Here is an 11,517-nt window from a genome sequence, read left to right on the forward strand (position 1 = left end):
TACACTGGTTCTAAAGCTTCCACGACTTCACCTGGCTTGTTGTTATGGCGAGGCTAACAAGTTGAACGCTTAGAAAGTGTTCCCTTATGTATACGTGTACCTTTGCTCAGTTTTATCTTACTGCGTGTACCATCTTGGACAACTGTAGACAATCCCCATAAGTTATATTGTTGTCTTAACTGGCATTAGGTGATTTCTCTTCATCCACATCATAATTTTAGGAGGTATTGAACAGTTACTGCTTTCACTCTGGTCAGCTCTCAAAAAATGTGAGTTTTCCATACTTTTTGAAAAATTAGGTCCCGTTATTTCTTTTAACATGTCAGGTTCCCCAGTCCTCTGTTTCTCTGACTCTCCCCGGTGTATCGCTTCCATAATTATACTCAAACTTAGATGTCTTCTCACTGGTAGCATACAGAGAGGAATTATTGACGTACTAATCTGCAATACAGTATTATTTCTCAATCTTAATGCTTGCCAAGTACTTCGTCGCAGCTACCTAAATTTCATTCAGATGTGCTAAAAATATTTCAGTTACACTGTAGCACTCCTCAGAGGTCTTAAAGGCCACGGGTAAGTTTCAAAGAGCAATGCAACTCTGCCATTTATATGTATGCTTCATTATGTAGCTTTAATTAATAATTACATGAAAATCAGCAAAATTATGAGGAACTGGTTTTACTCAGTAATGTTGTATTTAAATGTTACATATTGTAATGAAATTTCTACTCCCTTTCTGCCACTACCATCAGACCAAAATCATGATTTCACTTTAAATCAGCTGTTAATTATTGATAATATTCTTAAATAATCCAGAAAATAGCTTGCTTGGAGACTGACTTGTTAAAACACAAGAATTTTGACTTGCAGCCTTTGTATCTGTACATCGGATACTTTTCCACCTAAGACGGGTTCCCAGTGGCTGCAGGTGCCTTTCTTACCTCTTTGCTGACCATACCCCATTTCTATTCCTAACTGCTACTTCTAAATCTCTCTGCTGCATCTTCACTGCTCCTCCTTTCTTCTCTCTGCTTTATCTCCTTCCTTCCACTACCAGCTCCAGCAGAGGTTACTACATCTGGCTCAGAACCATACCACACTGTACCTTCGCCTTGCTTCCAAATGGCAAATATCTTCCAGGTGCAAAATCATCAGAGTACTTTGCTCTTCCTGGTGACTTGGAAATTCCAGCAGCTCTAAGTGTTGATTTGAATGCTTCATTTTAGGCATGAACCATATGGGCAGCAGTATCCAGGACAAGGACCTCCCTCAGGACAGCCACCATATGGAGGACATCAGCCTGGAATGTATCCACAGCAGCAGGTAGGAGAGGGGAAAACAGCTATATTTGTAACATTTATTTAATAAATGGCACCCCAAAATTCTGTATACATTAAAAAATTTGCTTATAGAGTTTATGTGTTTTGGCACAGAGGAGTGCTGTAGTCACAGGCCGAAGTCACAGCCCATATGGATAAGCGGTGTATGTGCAGCTATAGGAAAATGTGTTCATTACACTGGAAGAGTGTAAATTTTAACAGATGTTCTGTAGCTTTGGATGTGTATCAAGTGATTGTCCCAAGTTAATAACCAGCAGACTGGGAGAGTTTAATACGTAAAGTGATGCTGCGTCAATTCCAGAAACAAATAGGAAAACTGCTTTGCTGGCAGGTTGAAGGGCCTTAATGTCATGCAGCCAAGTGAACCCAGCAGAAAACTGGAACAAAATAGAATGTGCAGCACTCTTAATTATTTAGAATGCTGTGGTTGGATACCTACCTTTAATACAGATGACGTATTCCCGACATGTTATCTCCAGGAATAATACAGTCCAAATACATGAGAGAGAACATTAGTAGTGTTAAAAATAGTTTAAACATTTGTACATTCCAGTCTCCCCATGTAATAACTTTGAAAATAAAAAATATATTAATTAATAAGACTTTCTTCTTAGGCGTATCATTAATACCTTGTGGTCAAAATCCCATCTTACAAGTCAATAGCAAAACTACACTGACTTCAACAGCATCAGAATTTCACGCTGTGTATTATTAATTCAGTTCTAGTCATACAATAATAAAAGTTGAAGTTAACTTCCAAAATAGAAAGCATTTCCTTATAATATAGAAATTAAAATGTAAGCTAGTTTTCAGCCAGTTTCAGATAGCCCTTTTCAGATTGGGATAGAGTTTTACTAGCAAATGTGGGAAGGGAAACCTAAAAGGAGATTTTTAGGTTGCACTAAAGGTTGTACTGAAAATGTATATAAATTTTAATTTCAGAATTTCATGCTTATCTCTTTGGTTCATAACATCTCCAAAATAGCATAATCAAAAAACTGTTTTGTTGTTCTTTATGACGAGCCTATGCTGGCAGGCTAGATGATTTAGTGGGGAAATTGCAAAGATACGTAACAAAACAGTTTGTGATATTCTGTACTACTGTATACAGGGAACATATTAACTACATGTTTAAGCAAGGAGACAGCTAGAATTTGTAAAAATCTATTTGGTCCTGTCCTTAGTGCTGTTTATATGCTTTGAATGACTCTTGAATGCAAAATGCAAATATGCAAAAAAGCAGTGAAGAATGAAGGGCAGGGATCTTGGCAGGCCTCATCCTCTCCCTCCCACTTCCAGAAGATTCCACTTCTTCATTTAGCTGGAGATTAGGTTGCCACTAGCTTATTCTGAGTTCCCAAGATCTCACTCTATAGTGGTACAGGAAGAATGTGAAAAACAGCCCTTTCAAACCTGAAAGCTAGGGAATACCCTGGGAAGGAGGTGCTTGGAGCATGAATGCCTGCATCTAATGAAGCCCTCTGAGCCAGGTTTTTCAATTCCTGTAGGAATGCTCCTACCCCGAGAACTGTTACGCAGCAGGTGACCTGTGTTGGTGTCTTTTTGTCTTCTGTGAGGTCTCAGAATTCCACATCCCCAGTGGAGAAAGACACACATTGTGCAGTCTCAGTCTCCTGCCGAACTTTTATACAGGAGGGGGCGTCCCAGTGCATCGCTGTCCTTAGCAGGGGTACTGTTAGGCGTGTTGCCACTACATGTACGAGAGCGCTGAACTGCTTTTAGAAAGGCACGACCTTCGTTCCCAAGTGGCTACTTTAAGTGCTCTGAGTTGTTGTGGCAAAACAAACACCACCTTTCTAGGTGTGGCAACTGCCATGCCAGTTCTTAATGTATAAATTGGCCCCAAGGGTGGAATTTAGTGCAGCAAGTAGTTTATGTAAGGCTGAAAATAGGTATTTCTCAGATAGCAAGACAGCTCTACATCAAGTTTTTAAAATGTATACTTTCATGCAGTACAGTAGTTGTGGTTTTATGTGCGCCAAAGTTGGAAGATGAGTTTATGAATCCCAGAGCTGTTTTAACTGACCTGTATTGAATACATACAGAATTTTATCTGATCTTAACTCAAGTATGTAAGTATACACTGTGCAATGTCAGTGAGCTACAGTTTCTGGGGGAGCCATAACTTTGAATTTGCCATAGATCATATATTCAAAAATCACCCATTTAATTCACATTCTTTGCTTCAGAGCATTAACTATGGTTTGAACTGTGGAACAAACTCCCACAGGAACTAAGGACCACTGCAAACCTTACCTCCTTCCGCTCAAACTGCAACATGTCTTTTTTTTTTTTTTTTTGTTCTGCCATCTTAAACATAAATATATAGCTTGAATGATGTAAAAACAACTCAGCTCCCTCCAAGGTAAAACAGCTTACCTCACACAATGTTCCCCACTTGCGAGGGCAAAAAACAAAGAGGGACTAAACCATAGGTGGCAGCTGTTGGTTACATTGATTAATTCATTACTGATCAGCAGGGTAAGAACCTGCATGTACTAGAACAGAACGTTTGAATGTGACCATTTGTTGTAATAATCTCGTAGTAAATTAAATGTGATTAGGATGATTTGGGCAGAGAGATAGATGCCCAAACAGGACTTTGTCCCTGGGAATTACACAGAGTAGCAAATGCAGCAGAATGTTTTCTCCTACAAATAAATTCACTGTGTTCAAGCTATGCCTTATTGTAATATTCAGTGTTTCAGACGTGCATGTTTGCAGCGTGTCATGTTATTTTAAGAGTTTATTCAGTGCTTGTCTCTTGAAAAGATTGTTGAGTGGTTTAGAATGTTTTAAGGTTTTTTTCTTAGTAGATAAGCATAAAAAAGTGAAAATATTTTTGTTGGTGAGGACCCTTGCCTTTTCATGCATGTCTGAAATGACCAGTGGAATTTAATCTGACAGATAGGAAAGGGAAGGGGACAAAACAGGAGCAAGCATAAGAAAATTTAGCCCAAGGAAAAGTTTCCTTTTAACATTAAGTAGTAAGCGCAGCAAAACAGAGGTTTGAAAAGAAAGCACTAGATGAAGCCTAACCATAGCACTGCGTGCCTGACTCTGGAATCAGCACAATCCCTCTAGAACAAAGCACCTTCAGCATTTTAAGATGAATGAGCATTCAGCCAGTATATTTGTATAGTGTGTGCAGTGAAAGTGACATATCATCTTCTTTACAAATTTTTTTTTCAGAACTATAAGCGACACATGGATGGCATGTATGGGCCTCCAGCCAAACGCCATGAAGGGGATATGTATAACATGCAGTATGGCAACCAGCAACAGGAAATGTATAACCAGTACAGCAACGCTTACACGGGGCCTGACAGGAGGCCCATGCAGGGACAGTATCCATATCCATATAACAGGGAGAGGATGCAGGGCCCAGGACAAATGCAGCAGCATGGAATACCTCCTCAGATGATTGGTGGCCCCATGCAGTCATCATCCTCCAGCGAAGGTCCTCAGCAGAACATGTGGCCAACACGAAATGATATGCCTTATCCTTACCAGAATAGGCAAGGTCCAGGAGGCCCTGCACAGGCCCCACCGTATCCAGGGATGAATCGCACTGATGATATGATGGTACCTGACCAGAGGATAAACCACGAGAGTCAGTGGCCTTCTCATGTCAACCAGCGTCAGCCTTCTTATATGTCATCCTCAGCCTCCATGCAGCCTATCACTAGACCTCCTCAGTCATCCTACCAGACGCCACCCTCTATGCCAAACCACATCTCTAGAGCTCCAAGTCCAGCATCCTTCCAGCGCTCTTTGGAAAACCGTATGTCTCCAAGCAAGTCTCCTTTCCTACCCTCCATGAAGATGCAAAAGGTTATACCTACAGTTCCAGTGTCACAGGTCACAGGACCTCCACCTCAACCACCACCGATTAGGCGAGAAATTACCTTCCCCCCAGGCTCTGTAGAAGCATCCCAACCAGTCTTAAAACCAAGACGAAAGATTACCTCAAAAGATATTGGTAAGCATCAAAACAAAGCCAAATACTGACTTTGATTTGGGTTTTCTTTTACATTTCAAGACTATTTTGACAAATAGTTAACTTTATTAACTTCCATTTGATTGTCTTCAATAAAAAAGTAATGACGTATGCATCAGTGAGGAGGATAGATAAAACTGATCCAGACAATCTGACATGAACTGAAAACAGTATTTTATATGGAGACCTAAGGTCTCCAGAAATGCATTAAAAATGAAGCTTGCCTCAGATTTCCGAATGATGTATGTTGAAAGGTCCTTCAGAATGTCTGTTAAATCACCAATACAACATGTAGTTGAGCAAAGCTTTCTGTGTTTTTGTTCCATGGAAGCCTATGGAATTCTGCTGTGTAGTCACAGTCTCTGCCTCCTTGGAATGGCATATAATCATTCTGTATTATTTGTCATGTTTGTTTTGCTCCCTATTCTTTCAGAAGTATCATACCTCGAATTCCTGCTACCTTTCATACATTCAAGATCCCATACTTCAAGTTCTCACATTCCTGACAGAGTATTCTACCTTTATTTACCTATTATTTGGTGTAGTCAACTTCTCTAAGTTTGTACGATTCATTCAGCTTCAGCAAAGTCAGGAAGAATGGACCTGTTAATATATTCTCCAGTATTAAGGCTGTGCAGCGGTTACAGAAAAAAATGAACAGGACTAAGTGGTGAAAGCAAGATCTTAACCAGTGTTTTAGTAACGATTTCATTTACATTATGCATCCTCAGAATGTCACAGCTTAATCTTTCAGAGCTCATTAGGATACACTAATACTGTTTTACTCCTCCTCCTTTCTTTCTCCAGTAACTCCTGAGGCCTGGAGAGTGATGATGTCTCTTAAATCTGGTCTTTTGGCTGAAAGTACCTGGGCGCTAGACACTATTAATATTCTTCTGTATGATGACAGCACTGTTGCTACTTTCAACCTCTCTCAGGTAAGTGGGAAAGCGGTATATTTCTCAACTTTCTAAGGAAAGAAAACAGAAATAAAATACCTACAAAAATGCAGAAGTCTTTTAAAATTAATTGCAATTAACATAAACTTGAATATTGTGAAACTTCCCTTTTTTATGATTGGTAACAGTAGGCAACACAAGATAGCTTTAGGTCAAACAATAAGGGGAAATAATAAGCCTGAAAGATGACCTCTTGTGGAAAGGAGCATGTAGCAATATAAGAATTTTAGCACTGACGGAAGACTAATGTGTAAATTCACACTCATGATAGTACAAGGACAATCCCAGAAAACAGCAATATGTTAGTTACTGTGCTTAACTTGTGTTTCCATAAAAGGCTTTGCAAAACTATATTAAATGGATTTGAAGCTGTCTTTTGTTGACTGCTTGTCTTATTCAGTAGTTCTATGCTTGGCTGTCAGGTTTTTTTAATTGCTTATTTTCTGTTTGGTTTCTTCTTCCAGTAAATTAAGTTTGCACAGAAATACCAGACTGACAATTTAAAGGCTAAAATGCTCTGTCTGACCACAGGATGCAAGTAACGCAGGATTTAATAGTGTGTGCTTTTGCCTCACTATCTCCCAGCAGCCTGCTCTAACCATTGGCCCATTAAGTGGTAGTAATAGATGGTATGCTGATAATGCACATCATCTAAAATTTGTACAGATTAAATATTCAGTTTCTCTGCTCCATTCATTCCTTGGTTACTAATAGTGTAACTCATGATTTTTTTAAATATAATTACCTTTTTTATTTTAAATACAGATACAAATGGTACATTTCATCCCACCTAACTTTAGAACTAGGGATATCTATAGCATGATTCATCTCATCCTGAAGTAGAGATCTAAAATAGGTCAGATGAATCAGACCCTAGAAATGGCCTGTAAAAGACCATTGGTTATAAAAGGAATCTAGACAATTAGGTGTCTAACTGTTGCGGGTGTTTGAAGTTAAGTGAGGTGAATCTCCTCTAAATTCTATTAGAAGTTGCATTAATGCACCCTGTGCAAGCTGCAGAGAGTACCAGGCATATTTTAAATCCCTAAATTTTTTTGTTACTTTTGCCTTGGCCTCTATTTCCAATGGCTGACAGGACTGCATATGACTGATAATACCTGCAGGTCATAAGCATCAGTTAGTTCTTAATTCTTCAAGGGTGTGGCAATCGTAAGAAACTACAGAATGGACAAAAGGATACCAAAAGGATACATTTTCCTGAAAACCCATTAGCCCATGATTAAAAAAAAAAAAAGAAAAGCCAGACAATCAGGCTGAATACATCATAGCAGCAAAGAATTTTTAATAATAAAGCCACTGAGGGTAAATTAATACCAAGTCCAGCTACTGCCTTTCCATAAAAAAGTGATTACAAGTTAATTAAGAGGATTAAAACTAAATGAAAACTGCTTCTGAAGGGTGACTTACAGCACCAGGCTCCAATAACAATTTTTAAATATTGCCTGGCAAAAATGGAACCATTCAAATAGAGATGGGATACTAATGTAGGATGTCAGAATCTAGACCCTGAACTGCAGATTCCTATGGAAGAGTTGGTTTTGGAGACTGAGAGACAAAGGAGGAGAGGAAGAATTGTGAACTTCAGGCATCTAATAAAAGTACAAATCAGGAAAACTAAGTGAGTTAGAGCCTTCAGGCTTGTGTACAGAAAATGAAGAATACTAGGCACTCCCAAGGGGACAGAACAGCTAGGCTTGATGTCTGCTGTAGCTTAAGAGACATGTGAATAAAGGTCTGTTCTTTTCATAGCTGTTACAGTTTAAGCAAATAGAGCCATTATAGTTTGTCATTATATACTGTTTGGACAGACACTAGAGGTATTTCCCTTGAAGTAATTTCTGCCACACAGGACCTAGCCACAAGTCCACAGCAGAAGGAAGGAAATACTCAGAGATACGTGCATCAGTGTTCCTAATAAAATTCCATGCAGACAAAAATATTTATCTGACTTTTATGTTCTTTCTTCTCCCCTCAGTTGTCTGGATTTCTTGAGCTTTTAGTAGAGTATTTTAGAAAATGCCTGATTGACATTTTTGGAATCCTTATGGAATATGAAGTGGGAGATCCAGGCCACAAAGCACTTGATCACAAAGCAGCCAAGAAAGATGATAGCCAGTCCTTGGCAGAGGATACTGGAAAAGAGGAGAACGACGAATGTATTGACTATTTTGATGAAGATGAGGAGGAGGGGGAGGATGAAAAGGTAGAAGGAGAAGAAAAGAGCATTGTTTTTTCCACTCCTGGTGCCATTGCTGATCCAAGTGAGAGGCCAAAACAAGCCAGTAAATTTGACAAGCTGCCAATAAAGATTGTAAAGAAAAATAATCTGTTTGTTGTTGATCGATCTGACAAACTGGGACGCGTTCAGGAATTTGATAGTGGACTTCTCCACTGGCAGCTTGGTGGTGGTGACACAACTGAGCATATCCAGACTCACTTTGAAAGCAAGATGGAGATTCCTCCACGCCGGAAAGCCCCTCCTCCCTTGAACTCTCCAAGCAAAAAGAAGGACCTCGAGGGGAAAGGTGAATGTGAGGAACAACAAGAAAAAAGTATAACAGCAACCATTGATGATGTCCTCTCAGCTCGGCCAGGAGCATTGCCTGAAGACTCAAACTCTGGTTCCCAAACAGAGAGCAGTAAATTTCCCTTTGGGATCCATCAAGCCAAAAGCCACCGGAATATTAAACTGCTAGAGGATGAGCCAAGGAGCCGGGATGAGACTCCTCTATGCACCATAACTCACTGGCAAGACTCCTTGGCCAAACGCTGCATCTGTGTGTCAAATATTGTCCGTAGCTTGTCTTTTGTGCCTGGCAATGACACCGAAATGTCCAAACATCCAGGCTTGGTGCTGATCCTGGGAAAGTTGATCCTTCTTCACCATGAGCATCCAGAAAGAAAGCGAGCGCCGCAGACTTATGAGAAAGAGGAAGAGGAGGACAAAGGGGTGGCCTGCAGCAAGGATGAGTGGTGGTGGGACTGCCTCGAGGTCTTGAGGGATAATACATTGGTCACATTAGCCAACATTTCTGGGCAGCTAGACTTGTCTGCTTACACAGAAAGCATCTGTTTGCCAATTTTGGATGGCTTGCTGCACTGGATGGTGTGCCCGTCGGCAGAGGCACAGGATCCTTTTCCAACCGTGGGGCCCAACTCAGTTCTTTCGCCTCAGAGACTTGTGCTGGAGACCCTGTGTAAGCTCAGTATCCAGGACAATAATGTGGACCTTATCTTGGCCACCCCCCCATTCAGTCGTCAGGAGAAACTCTACGCTACTTTAGTTAGGTACGTTGGGGACCGCAAAAACCCGGTCTGCCGAGAAATGTCCATGGCGCTCTTATCGAACCTTGCCCAGGGGGACACATTAGCAGCAAGGGCAATAGCTGTGCAGAAGGGAAGCATCGGAAACTTGATAAGCTTCCTGGAGGATGGGGTCACTATGGCCCAGTACCAGCAGAGCCAGCATAACCTCATGCACATGCAGCCTCCACCTCTGGAGCCACCTAGCGTAGACATGATGTGCAGGGCAGCCAAGGCCTTGCTGGCCATGGCTAGAGTGGACGAGAACCGCTCAGAATTCCTTTTGCACGAGGGTCGTTTGCTGGATATCTCAATATCTGCTGTCCTGAACTCTCTGGTTGCATCTGTCATCTGTGATGTACTATTTCAGATTGGGCAGTTATGACATAAGTGAGAAGCCAAGCATGTGTGAGTGGAGATTAGAGGGTCACATATAACTGGCTGTTTTCTGTTCTTGTTTATCCAACGTAGGAAGAAGGAAAAAAAAAAAAAAAAGAATCTTTGCTCCTCTGCCCCATTCACTATTTACCAATTGGGAATTAAAGAAATTATTAATTTGAACAGTTATGAAATTAATATTTGCTGTCTATGTGTATAAGTACATCTTTTTATTTTATTTTTTTTAACCAAAGTTGCTGTCTAGTACATTCAAAGGTCACACTTTTTTTTCCATAGATTATCCTTTTCAATGTTCTTTTCCATGTTTGTATTGCATATTTTTTGGGAAGCGAACTAGTGACTTTTTAAAAAAAAATGTTATGGCAAACCATTGTACGATGGAAAAAAAAATCTCACCACTTTGAAACAAAAAGGTGAAAAATAACCAACATACCAAGTTCCTGTGTGTTTTATTTTTTCAAATAAGGAAAAAACAATAAAAAAAAAAAAACCCTTGTATACCATCACCCAAAGCTCTGTGCAATAGAAGATTCTAGTGATGTAGGTGTAGGGGATCAAGGAGGGTGTCAGTCGTTAGTCAGAATACAAAACGATACTGGTTTCTCCTCAGGAGAAGTGGTTACATTAGGCTAGGAGCAAAACAAAACAAAAAAAAGTCAAGTTAAAAGATTTTTAAACAAAACCTGATGATAAACATCAATTGCTTCCTCACCAGAACTGTCTCGTCTACATCTGTTTTTTTGACCTTCCACAATGACAGTTCTTCACAATTCCTTTAATCATTTTTTAAAATATTTTTTTATTGCCTAAGGGCCGTGATGTATATAGAAGTTGTACATTAAACATACCCTCATTTTTTTTTTTTTTAGTACAAAGTTTTTAGTTTCTTTTTCATGATGTGGTATCTACAAAGTGATAGTAGAATTTTTTTTTCTTTCATTTGGGCCATATCTCCAAAAAATAATTAAAAAAAAAAGAAAAAAGAAAAAACCCAACAGAAAACCAACAACTGAGGGTAATGTACAAGTTTCTGTATGTATAAAGTCATGCTCTATTTCGGGAGAGCAGCCGATCACAATTTGCTTTACAAATTGAGGTGTGGAAATGGTTACGTATGGATTGATTTAAGAAAATGGTTACCAGTCTACAGACAAAAAAAACATATACAGGAAAAAAAAAAAGGAAGAAACACAACTTCAAAGATTTTTCAGTGACAAGAATCTGCATTTGTATTTCAAGATAATGTAGTTAAAAAAGAAAAAAACTTGATGTAAATTCCTCCTTTTCCTCTGGCTTAATGAATTTCATTTATTCAGTATAAAATCTTTATATGTTCCACATGTTAAGAATAAATGTACATTAAATCTTGTTAAGCACTGTGATGGGTGTTCTTGAATAATGTTCTAGTTGCAGTGTGGGATATTGGAAAGCAAACGAATTAGAAGAAAGAGCAATAATGATTATTCTCTTTCCC

At 39.4% G+C, this 11,517-nt stretch overlaps 1 protein-coding gene across 1 annotated transcript in view; it reads left to right on the forward strand.

Annotated features, from left to right (window-relative positions):
* The window catches only part of ARID1B (AT rich interactive domain 1B (SWI1-like)), a gene marked incomplete at its 5' end in the record, with an annotated part of 33,942 nt that extends 22,531 nt beyond the window's left edge, over nucleotides 1–11,411 (forward strand). Inside the window, 4 exons of the mRNA XM_010141644.1 lie at nucleotides 1,227–1,323; nucleotides 4,554–5,343; nucleotides 6,169–6,299; nucleotides 8,317–11,411. Coding sequence (XP_010139946.1) covers nucleotides 1,227–1,323; nucleotides 4,554–5,343; nucleotides 6,169–6,299; nucleotides 8,317–10,029 — 2,731 coding nt within the window. The remainder of the gene's footprint in view (nucleotides 1–1,226; nucleotides 1,324–4,553; nucleotides 5,344–6,168; nucleotides 6,300–8,316) is intronic.
* Nucleotides 11,412–11,517: the final 106 nt, after the last annotated feature.

This window comes from Buceros rhinoceros, unplaced genomic scaffold (genome assembly GCF_000710305.1).
Source record: "Buceros rhinoceros silvestris isolate BGI_N320 unplaced genomic scaffold, ASM71030v1 scaffold30848, whole genome shotgun sequence".
NCBI classification, from domain to species: domain Eukaryota; kingdom Metazoa; phylum Chordata; class Aves; order Bucerotiformes; family Bucerotidae; genus Buceros; species Buceros rhinoceros.